The 24632-nt window shown below is 49.5% G+C and overlaps 1 protein-coding gene across 1 annotated transcript in view; it reads left to right on the top strand.

Moving 5' to 3' along the window:
• The first annotated feature begins 4860 nt into the window (after positions 1 to 4860).
• The window catches only part of LOC122378120 (cGMP-inhibited 3',5'-cyclic phosphodiesterase A-like), a 70528-nt gene continuing 50756 nt past the window's right edge, over positions 4861 to 24632 (top strand). The window contains exon 1 of the mRNA XM_043358800.1: positions 4861 to 5795. Coding sequence (XP_043214735.1) covers positions 4998 to 5795 — 798 coding nt within the window. The 5' untranslated portion in view covers positions 4861 to 4997. The remainder of the gene's footprint in view (positions 5796 to 24632) is intronic.

Here is a 24632-nt window from a genome sequence, read left to right as displayed (position 1 = left end):
TGTTCTGGTCGTCTATGAGGCGGAGGTAACTGCACTGACCGTATCCGTGCGTGCTGGCATCGGAGAAGTGGTGCAGTTCCACTTGTTGCAGGGCTCCGAAGTCCATCGGTGTGTAACATCTTCGAATTTTCAGGGTTGACAGGGTCTCCAGCTCTGACATCCATTCATTCCAGCGCATCAGCAGAGTCTCTGGGACTGGGTCGTCCCAGCCGAGACCATCACGGCACAACTCCTTTAGAATTTGCTTGCCTCTCAGAATAAATGGAGAGATGAAGCCGAGGGGGTCAAATATGGAGCTAACCACAGACAGCATCCCCCTTCTAGTTGGTGGTTTATCGTTGGGCTTCACACTGAACTGAAGTACGTCGTTTTCTGTGTCCCACTCTATGCCAAGAGCTCGCTGGATGGGCAGCCTACCCGCTCCGGCTTCCAGACTCTGCGTAGTAGAGCAGCGGCTCTCTGGCGGCACAGATTTCAGGACTTCAACGCTGTTAGACGACAGCTTGTGTAGTTCAAATCCACCCTGCTTACACAACTGGCGAGTCGCGTCGATGAGGCGCACAGCTGTGTCTTCGTCATCTACGGACGTGAGACCGTCGTCGATGTAAAAGTTTCTTCTTACGAAGTCGGCAGCTTCTTTTCCACTTTCATCTGCGTAGCTGTCGGCTGCTGTTCTGAGGGCGAACATAGCACATGCTGGTGAAGATCTTGCGCCGAACAAATGTGTCGTCATTCGGTACTCCTCGGGCTCCTGATGCACGTCACCGTTTTCCCACCAGAGGAACCTCAGGAAGTTACGATCGGTTCTGTTGACCCCCACCTGATTGAACATGCCCCTGATATCACATGTAAGAGCGATCGGTTTCATCCGAAAACGACAGAGGATTCCGGCGAGGCTGTTCGTCATGTCGGGTCCTTGCAATAGATGACTGTTCAGCACCTCTCCACCAAATTCGGTGCTACAGTCAAAAACGACACGGATTTTGTCCGGCTTCTTCGGGTGGTATATGCCGTGGTGGGGCAAATACCATACCCTGCCGTTGCTGAGCTGCTGTTCATCTGTTGGGACCTTCTCAGCGTGACCATTGGCGATCGTGGCTTCCATGAACGTTGTGTAGTCACGCCGGAATGCATCATTTCGTACTAGCTTCGAGCGGAGTCCTTTGAGGCGCTGTACTGCTGCAGCTCTGTTGTTCGGCAGTCTGACGTCTCCCTTCAGCGGAAGCGGCATCTCGTAGTGCCCGTCTTCTTTCTGATGGATCTCTTCGGACATCATCTTCAGGAACATCCTGTCTTCAACTGACTGTGGTTTCTCCTCTCTTGTCTCCACAAAGTCCTGTTCAAACATCTCATGAAGCTGCTGAGGAGTCATCTCATGAGCTGTAGTCCTGAATGCGAAGTGACACAGCCTGCGGGTTCCTTTTCCTGCGTCGATGTACTGGCATCCAGAATTGATGTTCTCGCTGTCACAGACAGGGCCTACGATGCCCCATCCCAGTACGGTCCTTACAGCCCACGGGTCGTTGTCGTCACCTGTGATGACGTCTCTGGGCTTCACGGCTTTTGGGCAGTTCATCCCGACGAGAAGGCCGATTCCAGCTGCAGGGTAGTACAGCGGTATCTCATCTGCGATCGGCGCCAGGTGAGACCACTTCCTGGCAGACTCTCTTCTGGGGATGCACGAACGCTCTGCTGGAATCACCTCACGCGAATAGCACTGAGGAAGGACGATGCTGTCACCTCCCTGCACAGGCTCAATCACCAGGTCATCAACGACTGAGCTGGACACAACTGACTGGCCCGTGACTGTCTTCAGCTCCAGGGAGACTGGCTGACCCTGGATCTGGAGAGCCTCGCAAGTGCCGCCTGTCACAAAGCACGCGTCAGACTGTGGGTCAAGGACAGCATAGGTTAGAACCTTGACATCAGGGTGCTCCCTGTGACGAACGAACACAGGCAGGATCATTGAGTGGACGCAGCCTGGTCTCTTATCTCCAACTCCGGACATCACACGCAGGGATGTAGCTTGGAGCTGGTCCGTTGCTCCTTCAGGCCGACTGCTCCTCCTCTGAGTCTCAGCATCTCCGCGCTGAATGAGGTCCCTCCGAGTTTCGCTGATTGCCCTGCTCTGTGCTGCAACAGGAAACTTGTCGTCATGAAGGGCAGTGGGGTGACCTTTTCCACAGGTTTCACACTTCATCTTCCTTTGGCAGGACCGCCAGACATGTCCACGCCTCAAGCATCCTCTGCAGAGTCCATACTTCATCACTGCAGCCTGCTTCTCTTCAAGGGTCATCTTGGTAAACTGTTCACACTCTGCCACTGGGTGAGCGGCGGCAACTGAAACACCTGAGCGGTCAGAGCACACCACACACCCTAGTCTGACAACACTGTGGCTGTCCCTCTTTGAGGCTGGTGCAGCAGTCGTCTGGAGCGCTCTTACAACTCTCCTGTCTCTGCGCACATCCTTCTCTTCTTTGTTGGCAGAGTCTTCGACGGGACCACAGGCCACTCTCGCTTCCTTCGCCAGGAACTTCACGAATTCCTTGAATAAAGGGTATTCCGCTGGCTCACCATCTTGTGGCTCATACAGTCGCTGATCCACATATCTTCTCCAACGATCAACCACATGTTTGGGCAGCTTCTTCAACATGTAGCTGTTTTCATGCTGGTCGTCCAACACCTTCAAGTGCCCAGACGTCCTTGACAAGGCATCACACTGCTGAAGAAAGTCTGCAAACTCTCTCAGAGCCTTGCCATCTCCACTCTTGATATTTGGCCAGTTTCGGATCCGTCGTTTGTATGCAGCTGCTCGTACAAATTCGTTTCCATATCTGTCATTGAGTCTGTTCTTTGCCTCTTGGTAAGCATCTTCTGTCCGCAGCTGGATGAATCCAAGAATTGCCGCCTTCGCTTCACCTTCAGTGTATTTACCCAGGTAATGCAGTCTTTCGATTGGAGAGCTGGTCTTGGCTTCTATGTATGTTTCGAATGACTTGAGCCACAACTCAAACTTTGCCACATCACCATAGAACACGTCCGGTTCCAGAGCAGGAAGGTGGCTCTGCTTTACTTCACGCTGCAACAGATTTACAAGGCCCTGGATAACATCCATGCTCTGCTCCTGTTCACTTGTCTGTGGAGCATGGACATTTGACGCTGGCCTTTGCTGCTGACTTGTTTGTGGGACTCGGGTTCTTGGGGCAGCATCTTGGAGTGGCAGGTCCAGCATCAACTGGGACATGCGTCTTGCTGTCGTTGCTTGGAATGCATCTTGGTTTCTGGTGGTGTCATTCATATCTCTTTCAAGATCATCAATGGCTCTTTCCCTTGCTTGGCTGACAGCAAACTCTGTCATCAACTTCATGTCTTCCTCCTCACACTGCAGTTCCAGTTTCCTCTTGTTCATTTCTTGGCTTTTCTTGATAACAGCTGCTCTTGCTGCTAGTTCTGCTTGCTTTTGTCTCTCCTTCAGCTTGGCGGAGCTCAACGTCGAGCTTCCCCCATCTGAATGTTGACTGACTCTAGACAGAGCAGTTCTTGACGTCACAAAGAGGTTTGAGGCACTATCTTGAGGTTCAACACCATCAGCAGGCATTTCTTCGGGCTTGATGTCCGCAAGATACTTCAACACCTTTGCCTTCATGGCATCATTGTCATCAAGCTGACTCAAATGCCTACTCACATGGTAATCAATCTCATCATCTGGAAGCAGGGACCTTAACTCGTGATCAGATGACGTCAGCTCCTGACACAGCTTCAGCCAGTTCTCGAGCTCAGCTTTGACACATCCTATGCCTTCATTTGCAGACATAACTTCAATCAACCTCTGACCACTGGACCTTACTGCACTCAATGCTCTCTTGTACACCTTTTGTTTTACACCGAGTTGATACTGAGCTCCCTTCTCTGTTGTCTTAGGTCTTCTCACGCCATCTGTCACATCATCTGCATTTTGATGCTCAGCCATCGTGGAGTGAGAGGATGACCAGGGAATTCAGGTAATGAAATTCAGCCACAGGAAAAGAATCAATGTCTACACAAGGTGACAGAGGAGACAATATCATACATCTACAACTACAGGTGACAATTCGGGGTTGCGTAGAATTGGTCAGGTAAAATCAGTTCATGTAGGTTGTGTTAGTACAGGTCAAGTCCGCAATTCAGGAGGTCATAGTAACCCGATCAATACAGATCATATGAAATTTGCTATTCGTGGCTAGACTACGATAATTTACTGTTACAGCCATCTAATAATGCGGTTCTGTGACATAGCTGTATTATGCCGTAAATTCTGAAACGAACAGAAAATCGTATGAAACAGTCGTTAAATCGTTTAGAATGAAGTCAGCCATTAACTCATTGCACAGTACATAGCAAAAATTAATCATTTCAACCAACTTACATCGTTTGCGCCTTTCTGCCTTTCAATTCATCCAAACAATGCGGAACGTTCGTGACGCCGCCACGCGGCCGAACTCTTTGCCTCCACCGCGCCGCTAATGCCTTTCGCCGACGGAGGACGAGGCAACCAAAATATACGGCCCGCGACACTCGCGGTTACACCGCCTGTTTTCAGAGTCGCCGGGCTGCCGCTTTCAACAGCGTGGGCGGTTCAAATCAGGCTCCGGCGTCGGGCTCAGCGCGGTCCACTGATCAGTCGAGTGGTGAACATCCGCCGCGGGCCACCCAGGCCGGCTGCTCATATCCTGTGCCGGCGCCGCGCACCCACTCGACACCGGCCGAGGGCGCGGCGGCTGCCAGCGCGCCTGTCGACGGCTGCCGGCTGATCCTGCAGCCTGTTTACCGTGCCGCTCGGGTGCCGGCGCGGCGGGGGGCGCAGCTGAGCGTCGTCATTTCCTCCGCGGGGCGTCTAATTGGCAAGCTGCGCCGTCGAGCGCCGACGAGCGCCGTCGAGCGGCCGGTCGGCGCCGGCGGCCTCGGCCGCCGACGGCACACTATCGATCGCACTTGTTGATTCGTTTCGGCCGCAATAGATGGCGGTGTCGGCGGCAGCGGAGCGCCGGTGGCTGCGGGCTGCGGCGGCGCAGTGCCGGACGGCGGCGTCCGCCCGGGAGCCGCCCGCTGACGGGCCGCCGGTCGCGCCGCGGGCGTCAACATGCGCCATGTCGGCTAGCCGTCGCTGGGCTGAGGAGTACGTGACCGTGCTGCTGCCGGAGGTGCGGAGCGCGCGCAGTGCGGTGCAGGCGCTGGCGCTCAGTCTGAGCCGGTCCGGCCGGCTGGCGTTCTACGGCGCCCTGCTGACGCTGCTGGCGGCGTCTTTCAGCGCGCCGCTGCTGCGGGCCCTCGGCTGCGCCGGCTGCGTCGTCCTGTCGACGGCGGCGGCCACTTTGACGCTCGAGTCGCTCGGTGGCCGGCACCTGTACCTGGTGCTGTGCGCATGCGCGCTGGGCGAGCTGCTGCAGCTGGTGTGGCCAGGTGTGCGTCTGCCAGTGCTGGCCGGCGCGCTGCTGGTGCTGGGACCGCGCGGACGGGACGCCCGCCTGCTGGCCACCGCCGCGCTCTGGCTGCTGGTCTCGGCCGGCCGACAGCAGCTGGTGGCACCCTTGCTTTATCTGTTGGCCGCCGGCGGCGGCGCGCTCGCGCTCTGGCTGCGCGTGCAGCTCTCGGTGGTTCGCTGTGAGCCGGTGGGCGTGGACGGCCGGCCGCTGACGCTGCGTCGTCACCGCGCCAGCGGCAGTGTCTCCTGGAGCGGCGGCATGGGGCCCAAGATGAGGCGCACTTCGCTGCCGGCCATCTCTGTGCAGCGGAGCCAGCTGCCGATCGCCGTTCAGGTGAGTCCTCCGCGCGCCGCCGGCGAGCGACACGCACCGACACACACGTACACAACACCAAAAAACGCCGGCGCGCCATCCGCCGAGCTCACATGTGCAGACTGACAGGACGCCCCGCTGCAGCGGAGGTCACGCAACACGACCCGTCGAGCGCGGGTTAAAGGGCGCGACACAGCACGCACGAGCCGAGTGGCGTGTCGGAGCTGAGTGACAGTCGGCAGTGCCGAGCCCGACTGATGTGACACGCACGCACAAAGCCAGTCGACAGATGCCAGTCGTAAAGGTTCGACCGAGCTGCGGAACACGCGGCAGGACGGAAGCGAGCGGTTGCAGCGGAGCGCGTAAGCAATGTGTTTTGCTGTTTGGTTAGTGCCGCTTGTCAGTGTAAGCTGCGGGAGGCTTAATCACCAGTCCTAATACCGTAACACACATATACGTAAGCACATAAACACGGAAGCCAGCGCTGCATCCTGCAATGTTGTCACGTTGCAACATCAGTCTTCCAGAGATAATGCAAACACGACAAAGTTATCGCGTTACATAGGCATGTAAAATGAGAGCCGGCTACTGTTTTTGCCGCTGGGCCTATACCAACTGAAAATCGTATGGCGTCACTCTAAGCGGATAACTTCCTCCTGGTTGATCAAAACATCCCCAGTTCAGCCAAACTACCCCGAGCGCATGGTGAGACCCAGGAGACGGGAACACCCACCGAGGTCGGTGTCGTAATCGCTTCACCAATTAGTTCAGGAGCTACGGTAAGTGGACATTGAGTTGGGTTTTAGTCGGCGATACTGACATATGACCTCCAACCCGTCGAGCGGCTCATTGATGTTGGAACTTTCCAGTCTCGCGGAAACTCAACACTATATAGTTAAGTACCTATTTCCCACGGGAGATAATTAAAGTTTACGGTATTCGGTCCCTAGACTGATATTCAAGGATGCACCTACATCCTGCAATATGATAAGACATGATGAAATAATGTTAGCATAATGCTTACCAATGAATTAAAACTTCAAATAATATAATAGCAGCGTGCTTTAAATAAAACAATGGTCAATAAGACAAAATAATATAATAGACGACACCTGTGTCGTTTCACGGGGATAGCCATTCCAGCCACCATCCTCCGGCGGTATAATTCCGCCCTCACAGGCGGCGGCCGCCGTGTTGCCGTCCGCCTTGTTTACCATTACCAAAGTTCACGTCCCGGAAGGAGGCAGGCTCAGAGAGTAATCGCCGAAATTCGCCGCCGTCCGGAGCCATCGCCGTCGTCTCGCTGCTGAGAAAGTAGCTATGAATTAGTTAACTCAATTCCGTGAAATAGCCGATTGCCAGGTGCCATAAGACGGGCAGGTGCCCATGAAACATGCCGTTACTGGCAATATTGATGTCAAGTTTACAGGTAATGGAATGAGAGCCCATCGGAGGCGATGCTATACATTTTGGAACATCTCTAGACGCATTTAGTTTAAGACGTGGCCAAGCTCGGAGGGCTGTAGGTTCATGGCTGATGGCTCCCCGGGAAGAGTAGCCTTTGCAAGCACATAAGTTTGCTATTCATTTTCACAATTGGTTATTTTTTAACCCGCGACCGCCTGGGGGGGGTCGGATCCGACCCCCCCTCCGTTTTTCTTGAATAACTTATGAACCGCTTACGCTATCGACTTGAAACTTGGCATACCTTCTCCCCCATCAATTTGACGTCTCCTGTGCAATTTTTAAGAAAAAATTTCCAAACATTTTTGAGATATATCGATTTTAGTGATGTAACTACATGGCGTTTTCAGTCAAAAAGTGGTAAATGTTTAAAAAAATCGCCAAAAATCAGGGTTTAAAGCAAATTGCAAATTAAGGACATGAATAGATGCAGCTCAACGAGTTCTTTAAAATGGCTATCTCGGATTTTCCATAAAATGCGTTTTTCACCCCTAAAAATTAAAAAACTATATTTTTTTGGAAAACAGCTCATAAAATCCAAAATTTTGAGAATTTCTAAAAAACCGGAATATATGTTATAGAGCTCTATTAGAACATTAGATGTCCCAAATTTCAACTTTCTATCTTGACTTTTGACCCCCAAATTGTAAAAAAATAGCTCCAACATGCATAGGGCATGGTGACGTCATAAGCATTTTCGTGAATTAGAGGCACTTCTGAACATCGCATGTGAAAACAAATGGCACCACTAGATTCCTGGGACAAAGCTCGTCTAGAAAAGTGCATTTTATGTCAAAAATAAAAAGTTGAAAAATTGACCTTTTTTCTTAGCCCTCTCTGAGTTATGTATGGTATAAACGATTTTTTGTGCTTTCAATGCACACTTATCACCAAGCACAGTGACTTGGGGTTACATATAACCATTATCATCGAATTCGGCGTGAAAAATAAGCCATAAAACATGTGTCGCACGCCCATGTAGCAGAAAGTGAAAACCGTGACCTTTCGTGACCTGACCTGACCTTGACCCATACTTAGTATGACCCCTATACGCACATGGTACCTTTACTAGGTCTTTGAGGTCATTTTTGGCGAGTTTCGAGCAGCAGCTGTCGATTCCGCTGTCCGTAAGCCTAATCATGCAAAACCCCAGAATTTGACCTTTGACCTGACCTTGACCCGAAAGTTGACCTCAATCTTAAAATCTTAAGAGTGCTTTGGGAAGGTCTCGTAGAGACCTTTCGAACGCCGCCTCGCGGGGCTCGATACGACCATTGGTTCTCGAGATAACAGGGGGGGGGGGGTCGGATCCGACCCCCCCCCCCCAGGCTGTCGTGGGTACGGAAATAGCCCAGGCGGTGCCGGGTTAAGTTGTCTTACTGCGTATCCAAGTTTCGCCAGATTCAAATGTTTAAATTGTTTCGTGTAAGTGAAGCTATTCTGTGACCAGTCATTTGGTCATTTATGGTCTTTCTTAGAAGAACGAGCTTAAAAATGCAATTTAAGTGACCATCCCACCTTAACATTAGTTTTGAGTTGAGATAGCCAAAATGGGGGCCCTGGCTTGCACTTACCGGCTTGAGCACTCACAAGATCGAGAAATGCCTCAAATCGAAAATATCTAATTTCAAAGTTGCAGCACTTGGATTCAGAGGGGCTAATGCATTAAAATGCCCCCTCTGAATGTGTAAAGTCAGCACAAAAAAGTAAAAGTCTAATATCTTGAAAACCGGTGAATATTTTTCGATGAAATTTGGTAGATATTCGTTTTCGCTCTTTCTGAACCGAGCGACATCACTTTCATGCCAATTCATTAACTGCTTTTAAGGTGGGAGGTGAGCTTGCTCACTTGCTTGCACGAGCTTGCTCACAATAAAAGTTTAACAGTCAATATTGTAAAGGAAGGCATTGTGAAAACAGGTTTATCTTTACTTTGTCGAAAATTAATCCGTTTTTTAACCTTCGTGCCTATTAGTAAATAAAGAAGAAAAACTGGTTGAAAAATAATTGTTATGCCCGTGTATTTGAGGCCACTACCAATGTGTGTTTAAGCAAGGCCATCCAAATGACCACACCCACAGCCATTTGGTCATAGCTCACAGAAAATAAACTTGCAATTTTTTGTTGGATGAAGCTGAAAATCCTATATTTTAGGGCTGTATCAATAAAAGTAAAAGAAAATATCGCTAATTGGTCAGGTTTCGCATGTTGATATCGCTAGAGCTTGCTCACAGCCATTTAATTATTCCCTCTTCTATTGATCTCGTCCAGTTTGAACGACATTGAATAAAATGTGAATGAGGCTCTGATGACCATTGACCACTGCACTTGACGAAGATCAGAAAACTGAGCGTCTGCCGGGTAAATCCCCTACGGTAGAAGTTCTTCTAACACTTTCCATAAGTTGGAGCCCAGCTGGACACTCCATACAAGTTGCAGTCAAATGGCCCTCATGCTGTCGGCGGTGGGCCATCGCTGCCCGGTCGCCGGGTACGCGCCGCCTCCGGCTCAGCCCGGGGCGACTCTCACCGGTCGCCGCCACGGTCGATGCTGTCTGAGGCCGCGGGGAGCTGCGGGCGGGCTCGGGCCAGACACCCTACTGAGAGCGGCTCCTTGGTCACGGATACACCCAGCCAGGGGAACAGAGAACTGTATCGGAGGAGAGGAGCACGATGCCCGACAGGCCGCGCTGATACGAGGGTAGAAAAACGGCGAGGCTTTGAAAGTCAGTGCACAGGCCAGTTTTACCAACAGACAAATAGCCACCTGCCGGATTTTTTTGCCTAAAGACCGCTTTACATACGGAGCGTAAACGCGATGGCCATGTAAGCAGATAGGGTTTTACCGTATTTTTGCCTAAAGACCGCTTTACATAAGGAGCGTAAACGCGATGGGCATGTAAGCAGATAGGGCTTTACCGTTTACGCTCTGTATGTGAAGCGGTCTTTAGGCAAAAAATTCCGACAGGCGGTTTTTTCTGTTAGTAAAACTGGCCTCAGATCGGTTACATTATCATATGATTGATGGACAGATGTTCGATAATGACTGTGGAGTATCGTTGCTTAACCCTCGCGGGCCCGGGGGGGGGGCGTTTTTCGCCCCCCCCTGGCGAATATTTGCGATAACTCCCGAACGCTTAGGGATAGGAAGGCGAAACTTTCAGTACCTTTTCTCCCATCAATTTGACATCTTCTGAAGTAAAAAATTTGGACCTAACCCCCTTGATGACGTCACAAGGTCCAATTTTCTAGACCCCTGCACGGCAAAAATCGGCGTCACAGACGCAAACTTCAAATAGCTGCTAAAAATAGAGTTTTAGAGATAAAGACAAATTACGAGCACGGCTGTATAGCGTTTGACCTAGAGAAAAATAGAAAAATAGTTTTGGTGACCTGAGGTCAGAGGTCAGGTCAACGACCCCGAAATGTGGTTTTAGTTTTTCGCAAATAACTTCGACAAAAATGGTCCTAGAGCTACGGCAGTGGTACCATCGCATTCGCCTTGTCAAGCCGCGTCGAATGATATATATTTTGTTCGGAAAAGGTCAGGTTTCATGTTGACCTCATGTGACCTCGAATGACCTCTGGTTGACCTTGACACATGAAAGGTCGTTTATGATGGATTTGTACCCGCTGATCACGAATCTGGCATCTATTTTCCTCTAAGCCTTCATTTAGAGCTTCCAGATTGCAAAATTGTCTTGTTTATTATTACTAACTTGAATCAGTGAAATAGCCTCTAGCAGGGATACTCTTCTGTGACCTTGACCTTTGAGCAGCCTTGTATCGTAAGATGAACCACAAATAGGGAACTGATAAGCCTCAAAACATTTCAAAACATCTTGGAAGTTAGCACGCAAGATGTGTGAAAAAGTGCCAAGTTTGAGGTCAATTTTGAGCGTGACCTTGACCTTGACCTTTGATTTGGAGCACATTTTCAGAATCCTCAGATTCTCTTCTTTCGTTTGACACCCAATTTTGCCGGTTTGATGCAGCCTGCCGTCCTCTAGAAGGCTTACTTTGAGATCACTACACATGTGCCGGTTTTGGCCTTTGACCTTGACCTCTGACCTTGAAAATTGACCTGAGGTCAAAAATTTTAGGTGCATTAGAATTGTCTCGTAAGGACCTTTCGTTTGGTATCACTTTTGTTTCCGTAGCTCCCTTATTTACGGAGTTAGACAGGGGGGGCGAAAAACGCCCCCCCCCCGGGCTGCGGTGGTTGGGATTACCCCCCGGGCCCGGCCGGGTTAAAACAAGCTTATGAGACGAACTGAAGCAAGAAGCTCATAAGTCATGAGTTTTCTTCAAACCCAGCTCAGCCTACAGAGAATGACTTGATGAGGGTTAGATTTATCATATGACTGTGGACATGGGCGAATAGTTCCACACTCATAATATCCGAGGACTCTGGTAAGAAGCCTTTAAATCGCATTGGGCCTCAAACTTAGCCACGCAGCCTATCCATTCAACACAAGGAGTTATTGAACCAGCACTACAACTGCCTCTCCTGAGTTCAAGCGCGTCATCACTTTTTCTCCAGGAGCGGGGGGGGGGGATGAATGCTACTCAAAGCCCGGTTTTTAGGTAAGGATCCCAGGTCTCTATTGGGAAGCGCTGATCGCAGAGGCCGATATGCTGACGGTTGGAGCCGGCTGATCGACAGGAGAGAGAGGACGTGCGCGCTGCTATTTCCGTCAGCGCGTCACTCCCCTCCCCAGTTCCTCACCTCCTCTCTCTCGCTCTCCCTGCCCTGCTCTGCCGGCGGTATCACAGTTGGCAGGCGGGCCAGGCCGGCTCGCTGATGGGCGTAATTAGGAGGTGCGGTAGGTGGCCGCTGGAGCGCACTCGGTGCCAATCGCCGACCACCGAGGCGGGCTTCCGCTGCTGACCGACCACAGACCGCTGACTGACTGCTGACTGACTGCTGACCAGTGACCACTGGCAGACCGACCACCGACCACTGACCGCTGACCCACCGCTGACCGACCAATAGCTGCTGGCCGACCGTTGACCGACCGCTGACCGCTTGATGACTGCTGACCGACTGCTGAACAGCGACCACTGACTGCTGACAGACCGACTGCTGACCGACAACTGCCCGCTGACCGACCACTAAACGCTAACCGACCACTGCTCAACCACTAGCTGCTGACCGAACGCTGACCGACAGCTGACCGACCGGTGACCGCTGACAGATTGCTGACCGACCACTGATTATTGATACTGACCACTGACCACCGACCACTGACTGATGGCTAATGACTGATGCTCACTTACCACTGACCATCGACCTCAGATCACTGAACGCTGATCATTGACCACTGACCACCGTCAGCTGATCACTGACCACTTACTACTGACCATCGACCTCAGATCACTGAACGCTGATCATTGACCACTGACCACCGTCAGCTGATCGCTGACCGGCGCGTCCCCCACTGACAGCAGACCTTTGAATATACTGACCAATGACCAAAGACTTTTGGCCATCAAGACCGACGAATGCCTGCCACTATCCGCTACCTATTGGCCATTTGTCTAGGAACTGATAACAAACCTCCTGACTCGGCGTATGATCCTTGTCATTGTTCACGACCACTGATCATTTGACAACTAGCTAGGTACAAACGTACTAAAAAATGACCCCCGGCGGAATTTCGCCGACGTAACCTGATGTTATTCTGATTTTGTCATGGTCACTGAGCTTTGTCCTCCAACACAATGTTCACACCATTGTCTGTCCCTTATTCGAAGTTCGAATATTACACGAAACATTCTGTTGAAGTTTGTAGATCTGATTATTTTTGGGCTCCTTAGCTCGGAGAAGTCTTGTTATTTTAGTTTTGCCAAAGTTCTTCGGATCCTCTTGTTCTTAATAAATTACCTCTGAGCTTTCCTTTGACGAGTTTCTGGAAAGGCATCGTTCGTTAAAAGTCGGGAGGCGGTGTTTTGTTAGCGACGGTTGGGTGTCACGCGTGTCGCGTTCTTTAATGCCCTTGTCCTGCCAGGTGCTGTCGTTATGGCTTTCCTAACAACAAAATGAAAAAAAGCAAAGCTTGCACGATGTAAGCCAATCGGGAAACGAAAAGTGTTACTGGGTACGCTTTTCAACAATAAAATAGCGTTTTTAACAATAAAGGGCATGCTAAGATACCTACTTGAAGCTGAGCATATGATCTCATGCAGCTTTTGCCAAATTGTCAGGGAACTCAGATTTGTTTTTCAATAGAAAAACACAATTCTAACGAATAGTGTTTTAACTATTGACAACAAACCTTCGGTTATATCTTCTTGCAGGAATGCATTTTCACGCTATAGTTAAGCTTGATGCTGGTTGCTTAAGCCATGCTTACATACAGCTGTACTTATGTAAGTACGTACGTGCTTGAGCTAATCCCATTCAAACTCTTACGTCTATCTCAACCATTCAGAAAATGTTCTGGTTGGAGAAGCGTTCCTCGACCATCTATTACTAATAACCAGGTGGTCTTTAGCGCAGTTAACTCATCGCCCCCCCTGCCGCAGGGGGGGGGGGCGTTGTTTACTTGCTGGCGGGCGGCGCGCCAGGCCCGCCCCCGTCCCCGCCCACATTCTGCGGCGGCGCTGATGGGTGACGAGCCGCCCGTGACGCCGCGGCCGTGACGCCGCCGCGCTCCCTGGAAAGCTGACAGACGTAGCGGTCGCAGCTGCACAGGGAAACTGACCATTTAGGCGGTCTCGGCATGCGCAGACGCAGCCTTCATGGACGTGTCTGCCATAGAGCTCAGTGTACTTACGAGTATCTTGGGGCTCACTTATCCCTTCCGCTGTTCCGACATTTATCACTCCTGGGAGCCAAGCGTAGCAGCCATGCATAGTCGGCACATTCCATTCAGATTAGTGAGTAAACAGGGCCTGTACTCATGGGAAGATGACGGTCGCACTGTGTGGTCCTGTCTCCGCTGATATTGTCCCGAGTCGGGTCACAGGCTAGTTGAAATCTACCCTGTCAGACATGGCATGTGCCGAGAAGAGCTGTCTGGCCCAGCCCATTATGAAGTGGGGCTGTGATGGCCAAATCGGCTAAGTCGGGACGTGTTAACATGGCAGACAACGTTTATTCTTGTCACGCTGTCAATTGATGGCGCTGAAATAGCATCGCGTTGATGCAATCGTTTTGAGCGTAGTAAATAAATGCATTTAGGGCTGCTTTAAATACCTAAACAATTTTGCTGAATGTGGTCTACTTCCAGTCCTTATAAACATTTTTATTTGTAACCATTGACCAGCAAACTTGTTCTGACTAACAATAGCATAGCAGTCAATCAAAACCTCATCATTTTCGTACAATGTATTTAAAAAAAACTCTGTCGATTGAAAAAAACTTCTTGCCCATTACCGCAAAGTTATCGCCAATCAACTCATTACAATGAATTTGCCGTCCCTGTTTTAGAACTTGAGATAGAAAAGAATCAACTTTCTGTTTGAGGTGACGCAACGCTGCAATGTTGCTCGAGGGCTACAGCTGATGCAACGGAACTTTAAAGCGGCGAAGCTGCCTTCTGAATAGCCCAGTTTGATCCCGTAAGCAGTCGCTGTTGGCTATGCTCCGGCCCATATTCCACCATAACTTAGTGTCCGGCGGCACCATCCAGCTTTACTGAAGCTTGCCTCTTTGGCATGTCCTGCTTCTTATGGCACAACGGAATTTTCGCATCTGGATGAAATCTAGGATCGATAACTGACCGATCGCTTAAACAATGGTCAAGGAGAATTGACAAGTTGCGCTGTTTGTTTTGCGCAGCTTTTTTGTTGCAATGTTACAATGTTTTGCGTTACCGTGTCCCTCTTGTCATGACCTATTATTACTGATACTTGTTTGTAGCAACTACTTATCGTAATCATGGTCAAATATGCTTAAGGTCAAAGTCTTAAAGGTAGTGTGCCACCTTTGAAAGATTTCCCGTTTTATTTTTCCTAGGATAAGAAGCTTCTGTTTTTACCTAATATCGCAAAAAAAAAATCAAAAATGGGCCTGGAATAGTGCCTTTTTCGCCTAAAAGTTTATCGGTTTTTAGATATGTATAACAACTGTAGTGGGCTCACCTGCAAACAGGCGTCGGGCAACAATCGCGAATGCGGCGCACTTGTGACAATAAGCAAAGGTCATTATAGTGTTACGACCATACGACGTACGGGAATGAGTTATCAGCTGTCCAATCGTAGACAACACAATGTCGAGCCTTAAACTGTAAGCCTGTATTGGTATTGTTTCTTAAATTTGGCTGTCGAACATTAATTTGTGGTTTGAAATATGATTTTATGTAAAATAATTGATATGAAACAGCCGTCTCTTAAGTTATGACCCCATTACACCACACGCAAGTGGCAGAAATGACAATGAACAGCTGACGCATTTTTCTTGGCCGAAGTCAGAGCGCGCGGCCCGACGCACCACGCGTATTTGGAAATTCCGACCTCGACGAGCATCAGAAGCCACCTAACAGGCGTGTTCGAAACCGCAGGAGATGATGATGAACGGGTTTATCGAAACTTGATTGGATGAGCCTATCGGTAATAGCGATTTTAGTGTGTGCATTTATTGTTCATAGTGGTGTGAAATGTGGTTGGGGTACGACCGACAACCCGTCGGGGCGAATTTCGCACTGGGGTACTCAAAATTTGAAGAATTTAAGACGTTTCCATAAGTTTTGAAGGTATGGATAAGTTCTAAAAATCCGGTTCTCATTATCCGGGTCATTAACTCCATATGGTCCAAGAAAGCTGGCACACTACCTTTAATCATATGTAAAGTAAGTCATCTGCACAAGAAATTGGCTCTTTCGACTGATGAGATGACTATTGTAGGTCTTATCGAGGATCTGGAGATGTCCCTTTCGACCTTCTGTCCAGTGACCCCACATCTTAGGAATACCTGTTGACGACCTAAACCAAGGAAATTATAACTTATAAAAAATACATTTAAGCTCACCAAGACGATGAATTCACGTGGGCAGCTGCCAAAAAGTGCCATCCGATAAGTAAAATGGGCGGTAACTGAGGATGAAACAAAAAAAAAACTTGCCAGATATGGGTGTCCTGTAACACTCAATGGTGTTCATCTTCATACTTCCGCACTAATAGTTTGTGTTAGCAGTAGCAGCGCATACTTCCATTCCGCATTCCTCTCGCACCAGAAAGGTGTTCAATACTCATGGCAGTCATTTTTCTCTGTCCCCGTGCCATCACACCTCCGTCCCAGCTCTCGTCCTGGCTCCCTGCCGCTCTCCAGACACACCCTCCTATGACGCAGAGAGCGGGGCGCAGGCCGCAGGGGCGGGTCGGTGCGTGCGGCCGGTGGGTGCAGCGCGCGTCGGAGGACCGGCCGTGTCGACACCGACGGCCAATCGATCCGACCGCACTGGCAGAGCGCCGAAACGCCGCGCGCCACCGTCCCCGCCGGCCCGGCCCCGTCCCCCGGCCGGCCGTATACCGGAAACCTCCGGCGGCAGATGGCTCGGACCGGCAGCGTCTGGACACTGAGAGGCCTCAGACAGACATGAAAGGCCGCGGTATGTGTTATTTATGTCAGATCTGTCAGATCTGGGCTGGGTGGTTCTTCCGGGTACGGTGAATTATGTTGCACAGAGCCTGTTGTCATTCTGAGAGGGCTGATGAGTTTTGGTGCAAATGTCAACTGAGAGGATTTATCGACGGCTGTTGTGGCTTTTGGCATCCATTTTATAATTCTCCTTCTTCCAGACGGAAAGGATTTACTGGCGACTCGGTAAATGGTCTAACCCAGTTGTGGCATTAGCGACTTCCCTGGCCTTTCAGAGCCAATGCCGCGGCTGAATAATTGAATTAGTCGTGTCGCTTTGGGACTCCGTGTGTAGCCTCCCCGGTGTACCGGCCGCAAAGTCTCAAGATCGTCCGTCTTGAACCATGTTATTCTCAGTGGGAAAATAGGACCTCATGCCTGACCACGGTCTGCAAAACATGTCTACGCGCATAGTACTTTACGAAACGAGGCTGGTATGCATGTCATTAGTTGCGCATTTAAAGACTTAAGGCTTTCAAACATTAGGCTTTTCCCTAGAGGTCTCATTTTTATTTTTTCCCCACTGACTTTCGTGCGTGACCAAACTATGTGTTGATATGGGCGCAACCACAGTAGTGATGTGAAGCTGATCCCGCAATGCCTTATAGGTATTTGCGGTTAAGCGCATCGTTCACATTCCTCAGCAGACACGCGGCAGCTCGGCCTGTCGGTAAGCCCGTGGCCATTCTCTGGCCGCAGCCTTCCCAAGGTCACTGTTGACAGTGCCAATGACGTCATCGGGTCGCTGTTGTCCCGCGCGCGTCAATGGAGGCCGGATTACGGCGGGGCGCGGGTTTGGAGCTTCTGCTGTCCTCGCTGAGGTGGCCACTCTCCACCGCTAGTAGAGGCTAACGTCCACAGACCACGGCCAGTTTATTTTATTTTAATATCTTGCCTGGTCAAACTTCAAACCTGGGAGCTGCTACTGTTTCCACATTGGATTAGTCTCAGTGGTCAGAGGCGCCTGTAGTTTATACAAACATCGGGGCGAGTTTATTATATAACAAGACATTGATACCAGCCATATAAAAGAAATAAGGATTTAAAATGAAAAGCATCTCGAGGCAAAGAAGACATGAATTATGAACAACATTTCTAAAATTATTTCTTTTCTCGTAAGGCATAACCAGAGACAGTAAGAGTTCACCTGAGGGAGATAACTAAACTAAAATTCGTAAAGGCAAGACCGTGTTTATCGCTATGGGAGATTGACGTGCGAGTCGTCAGAAGTGACGCTCCTCCGAAATATGTAAAACAAATCCAGTGCAATAAACGTCGAAACGAGAATATGTATGCTTTGTATTATGTAAATTGCTGTTTTATAAATGTAAAATAAAATTCACGCATATTGTTGCAGGTAGAAGTTCCTCGGAACTTTGTTTAATTGTCATTCCTGAATAAGGCTTATAACCGGGCAACAAAATAGGATGGCATTTCTGTAATATCCTATTTCTTAAGGTATGGAAGCATACCGTTTTCTGAGATCAAATACGTGCTTGATGCGTGGAGGCTGCCGATTGGACGAGAAATTCCACCGTAAACTGGATTTCGCGTAGGGTCACCAATTACAAGCACTTTCCGCGAGCCAAATATCATTTAAATCCGGAGCGAAATCCTGAAATTCATTTGGACGGACATCCGGCGAAGTTGGTTCTGGGATCTGTTCGAGGGAGCTGGGAGGCTAGGACGGCACAGTCGGTCGACGAGGGCCGTCGAAAAAAATATATCGTAGAAATCGAAAATATGTTATAGGATTAACGATTGCATCCCTGAAGCTAGACACAAAGCAGGGCTGTGGAGTCGATGGATTTTCAGCGACTCCGACTCCGACTCCGACCTCGGCTTTCAAAAACCAGCTCCGACTCCGACTCCGACTCCGGGCAGAATTGTCGACTCCGACCGACTCCAACTCCCGACTCCGACTCCGCGCAGACCTAGCAGGGCTGCGGAGTCGACAGATTTTCGGTGACTCCGACTCCGACTCCGGCTCGGGTTTCTAAAATCGACTCCGACTCCGACTCCGACTCCGGTCACAACTGTCGATTCCGACCGACTCCGACTCCGACTCCGACTCCGACTCCGCACCCCTGACACAAAGTATTGATCATTGAAGAGGATTACAGAACTTACTACTTGAAGGCTATCATGTGGCTATAAAATGCGACGGAGTGGTTTGAGCAGTTTGAAAGGATCCGGTTTGCACCTCACTTTCGACATGGAACCCGATGGGAGGGAGGAAACAGTAAGCCATTTTATTTAGTCATGACCTTAATGCAGCTTTAAATCTCATGAAAAACCATCTTCACTCACAGACACTCCTAAGATTATGAAATAGCCGATGCCAATGGTTGTGTGGTGAAATCACGAAGACGTTGCTATAATCTTGGTCGCTATCACATATGAACTTGGCCGCAAATGTAAGTACCATGTGAGCATCGCGCCCTGACTTATTGCTGGAGTTTGCGGATGTACATACATAGCTGTCCCTGGTCGGGAGACCGCGGAGCGTCTATCGCCGGGGCGGGGGCGGGGGCGGCGGCGGCGGCGTAATGATTATGCCGGCGGGTGGGCGGAGGGCGGGGGCGGGGGCGGGGGGCACGCCGCGACGGGATGGAACCGAAGCCCAGTAATGAGAGGGGATGAGAGGGCCGCCAATAACAGCGAGCTGCTGCGGCGGCCTGCGACGCTCCGCAGAATGTGGACATGGCACCGGCGGACCTCCTGGACGCGGACCGGCCGTATCTGAAACTGGATAGGTACTGTGCTGGTACCGCAGAAGCTGGCGGAACTCGAAATATCAGAGCCCTATAAACAGTACGGAGCGTCCCGTAGTACGCCTCAGACGAAACGCGAATTTGGGTCAATTTCTAGGCCGTAAGTAAGCGACTGTCATCAATATTCAGCCTTATGATTACCCGACTGAACCATGCCAAAGTTGCGCAGGAGAGGAAGATGCCGCCAATGCAAGGTGAAATTAAAAATTCATTTGGGGACAACTCATGCGCAATGTGCAAGGCTGCTGATGGCGCAACTTACCGAAATTGGAATTAACTGAAAATCAACCAGCGGAATTAGTACCCTTCGATACATCATTAAACGAATTGAAACAACACAACACCATCCCCACGTTTAGTGTCATAACTGTGTGGTGTGATAGGGGTGCAGTCGATTCCCATCGCGGCTGCATTTCTCGTCCCCTGTGATCACGCACAAAAGCTGATCCACTATTGACTCAAGCTGACTGACCCAAATACCTGGGCACTTGTACAGCTTCGAGCGAGCGACGTCCGGTGACAGCGCCTGGCGGGCCGACAGGGGCGGCGGTGTATGCGTGGCTGGCGGCGATACCAATATTCGCAGCGCAGATCATTAAAATTTGGCTGCTCTATCGTTCCGCGTTTCAAGATTTGTAAATGATAGAAGTAAGGGATAGTTAACACAACAATAAAGCATGGCGAGCACTCTAGCGATGCATGTAGGTACTATGAATCTCAGTTTTCGGTCTATCTCTTTACATTGCGCAGGAAGGTGAAAAATATTTCTCGCCATGTATTGGCTCAGTCACAACTAAGAACATAAGTAAAGAGCATAAGGAGAGCAATTTTAGAACAGTGAAAGCTGTTTGCAGTTTTCCTATCTTCTCGTATGCATGACAACGATATACCTACCAGTTAGCTGTTAATTATTCACTAATACTGTTTAACAAACTCGATCAACAAAATACAACAAAATAGACAGAGTTCGAAAACGATTTGAAAAAAAAAGTTTTGAAGAATCTTAATTCACAGCTTTCTCATCGTTGGTAAAGTTTGGATTGGCTCGGGCACTCTTCTGTAGCCGCAAGAGCTCTGTTATCAGTTAACACATTTTCCTCCTTCATTCTGGACTATTGATAAAGGGATATCTCAATAATAACAGTTTGCAGTTTGATCGGCTTACTGATGATGATTCCTACCTTCCTAAAAACAAGCATTCTAATTAACTGCTCCAAGCATTTACGAATGTTTTTGCTCATGAAAACGGGTGCAATTTTTCTCGCGGTTTTGTGATGATGATGGAAGAAATATTTGAATATATCCATTCGTGTCTGCTCACTCTATTCGTCCGAGAGGTTACAGTATTTACAACAACTAAGAGCGACTCCAATATCTATCTGTCCCACCCCTTCGGCGCCGTTATCACGGCTGGGTGATGGGGAGCGGCTCTGCCCCCCCCCCCCGCGCACCAATCAGTCTCCACACGCATTGGCCGGGTACAGACACGCACTGCGCCGAATCTGGGGGGGAGCCGGCGTCACGGCCACCAGTGACGTCATTTGTGACGTTACTGGGGGATGGGGACCGCTGTCCGAATAATCAGCTGGTGGTGCGTCAAGGCCGAGCGCCGGTTATTAGGTCTGTTCGGCGTTCGATTGGCCGGCAGAGGTCTATGGCTGTTGTGGCATGACACCGAAATGGCCAGCCACCTCCGGGCTGAGAGGAGGGCGGGTCGAAGATCGGAGGAAAATAGCAGAGAAAGATAGATGGAGTGTGGATGGAGCCACCAGAAAACTGTGGAATGTGGATGGGCGTAAATATGATGAATCTGGCGCCGGGCGGGCAAAGGTGATCGACGTTTTACTGAAGATGTTTTAAAAGGAAGGATGGAAAAACGTTACCAGAAAAGACGAAAGGAATTTTTCATAAAAATGAGAATGAGGATATTAAAGGCGCCTGTGGCGTTTCAGATGAATGGATTAAAAAGGTTACCTACTGAAAAAGATAAGACGGAATGATGTAAAAGAAATCGGACGGCTGATTTAACAGATAACAGCCTCCGAGGCGGATGTATTTCAAGATTTAAAGGTTTGAGAATACATGCATTGGTTTTAGTAGCATTGAAATTTCAAAGTACCCTTTCAGCAAAACATTGGTTTGAGTAGCATTGAAATTTCAAAGTACCCTTTCAGCAAAACATTGTGTTATGATGAACCATGGAAGATGAAATGTTTCTGCATCAGGGTCATGTAAGTGTCGAGGCTCCGGAGCCTTGTTGATAATTCATATCTGTACTGGAATCAGCGATATATTTTTTTACGTTATAGATGTTGCCATGACAGAAAATATCTATAATAGATATTTATTATTTATATAGATATATAGTATTATAGATATATAATATTATTATAATAGATATTATAGTTCTTAAGCTAGCTGTTCGATTTAATTTGGGTTCTATTTGACATTGAATTTATATTCTATTTTGCATAAAAAAGTTGATGCTCAGTAAGAGGCTACAAAGAGGCCCCATCCAATGTCAGTTGTCAAATAAGGCTGTCAAATTAGGTTTAAACGATCTCACACCGATGCTATTTCACTACAAATGGCATTGTGCTGGATCAAGTTTATGGGTGTTGAAAAGATCCCAAACAACGTTCCGTCGCCAATAACTGGGGTGGTGGGCAGCCGTTTCCAATAACGGTGATTTAGAAACAAACATGCATCATAGACACACCAGCAGGTGGCGCCGACTGGCAGCCGGCCCGCTGTTTATTGCTGACTCACAAAGATCGAGATACCTACGGGTATTGGGGAAACCGCCACGAACCTGACCCAAGACGAGCGAAACCTGGAGACATTTTTTGCAGACACAACATATTTATAATTCCTTTCGGTGCTGGGCGCGATCTCATGGCCCATGGGAGCAACTGGTAATGAACCAGAACCATATTAACTTATTGTGATTTACTTTGCCTATTTTGAGCATTAATAGCTCAAAATAGGCAATGAAGCTTTAACATATAGTTAAATAAAAGCCTTTGCAATTATTTTCTTTCTATCTTATGATATACATAAAAGGCTAGGTATTAACAAAACACCTAAGAGGTGGAAGAGGCTGTCCCGATGCAACATCCTGGCAGTTTTCTTCGGGAAAGCTGCGTTGAATTATCCTAACGGTCGGAGAGGGTGCGTTTCGCTGTCGCCGGGGCCGCGTATCTGTACCCGGTTAGAGAGGGTACATTCCGCTGTCACCCGGGCCAATCAGGCGAGTGACAGTGGTTCAACAGGCGCGCCGCCCCGTGTGTTGACGGCCCGCCGCGCCGGCCGACTGACCTTGGGCCCGCCGGCATCACCGGAAGGTTTCGATAACAAACTGATCAGGCCTCGGCCGTGCTCGGGAGGGGAGGGAGGGGAGGGGAGGGGCGCCGACAGCCCGCCGACGCCCGCGTCTCGGCCGAGCTGGCGCCCTGTTAGCTTTGGCTGTTTTCCTCTGGCCGGGGGCGTGAGTCGACAGACGGAATAAAGGTCAAAAACATGACCAAAACACGCTGGCTGCGCTTCAGATCTTGGCATCCGAATGGCTCGGCTGTTGTGTTTTGTAGCAGGTGCGTCATACATGATGAATCCAGGTTTGGCCCAGGACGTCTGCGGCTCGTAACTCCGCTGTGTGTGGGATAGAGTATGTCAGTGACGGTGTGATGACGTTCGCTTACGTCGGTCCTCCGCAGCAGCCAGCTCTATTTATCTAGCGTGTCGGGCAGGGCCAGGTCGGAGCCAGTGACGTTGGTTTCTTTCGCGTTCCGGACGTCATCGCAATTTCAATTTACGCAGCAAAGCTACGTAAAATCACTCAGGTGAAAGATAAAGAGCGTAACTTCATATGCACACAACCGTCAAATGCCAGCGGCTTATCGCACTACAGCCCAGTCGACTGAAGTTGCTCTGATGCGTGGGATTCACAAACTGAACTCGAAACTAGAGCTGGATAGTTGAAACGCATAAATGGCTCACAGTATAGAACCAGCCGCCGGTTCCCATGCATGCCGAATGTGTTCGCTCGTCCGGCTCTGGCTGTATAATATATTTCATAATTGGCGGCGCCCGCGGACCGACCACACCCTGTTCACTCCATTTCTTCAGGTGGCCGTCTGGCGTGGGCTGTCAGTCTGCACCGCTTATCTTGGGCGGCGCGTGCCCCCGCGAGACGCCGAGGAATGCACGCCACAACACAGCGCGCCCGCCGCCCGGTAGAGTCGTTACCACGCCCCGCTGCCAGTTTACCGGGGGGTGGGGGGGGGGGGGGTGAGCGACCCACCCCGCCCCCGACACGGGACGTCGGTCCATCGAAACACAGCGTGGTGACTCCTATCCCAAGAATGCTGTTGTTGACGCAGCGTGGGTCTATAGTGCATCCATCTAAATTAAGGATTATTGTCGAGCGGGGCATGATAATAAGATGTGCATGACTGATAGGTATGTTACATTTTTCAGTGATTTAGATCAAAACTAAAGGCCAGCAAAACGAGCGACCCATGACCACCCACAAATGCAAAATATGTGGCATTAAAACATATGTATACCTACCTATTTCAACAAATGATGGTTTTGTGTCATTTTTTGTAGCGTATCGTGGCTATTCATTTTGATGTACATGTGAAAATTCCTGCTCAAAAACTTCCTTTGAGGGCTCTTTTTGTTCATCAGTCTACGACTGGAATGGGCGCTAGTGAGACTGCTTCGAAATACGGAGTCCACCGCACAGTCCCTTGAGTGACTTTTCTTACGTCGATATTTTTCATCACTTTCTGATTAGCATCAGAGCGTGAGCTTAAAGTCTAACAACCATACAGGTTGATCGACTTCACAAGATAAGACTCCTCGACAAAACTAACTGCCTACGCTTTGTATGACTCCAAACGCCCACATTGGCTAGACTACATTATCAATATTGCAAAGGACTTACTAAGGGTTCCATGTTCTGGAACTGAAAGCGCTGCTTGTGAAACCTCACTGTACCAATATTGAGTAAAGGTCATATCCCACACAGAAGCCG

The sequence above is a fragment of the Amphibalanus amphitrite genome, unplaced genomic scaffold (assembly GCF_019059575.1).
Source record: "Amphibalanus amphitrite isolate SeventyFive unplaced genomic scaffold, NRLGWU_Aamphi_draft 000055F_arrow, whole genome shotgun sequence".
Taxonomy (NCBI): Eukaryota; Metazoa; Arthropoda; class Thecostraca; order Balanomorpha; family Balanidae; genus Amphibalanus; species Amphibalanus amphitrite.
The sequence above is the reverse complement of the archived record's forward strand: the minus strand, read 5'-3'. Positions and strand labels throughout refer to the sequence as shown.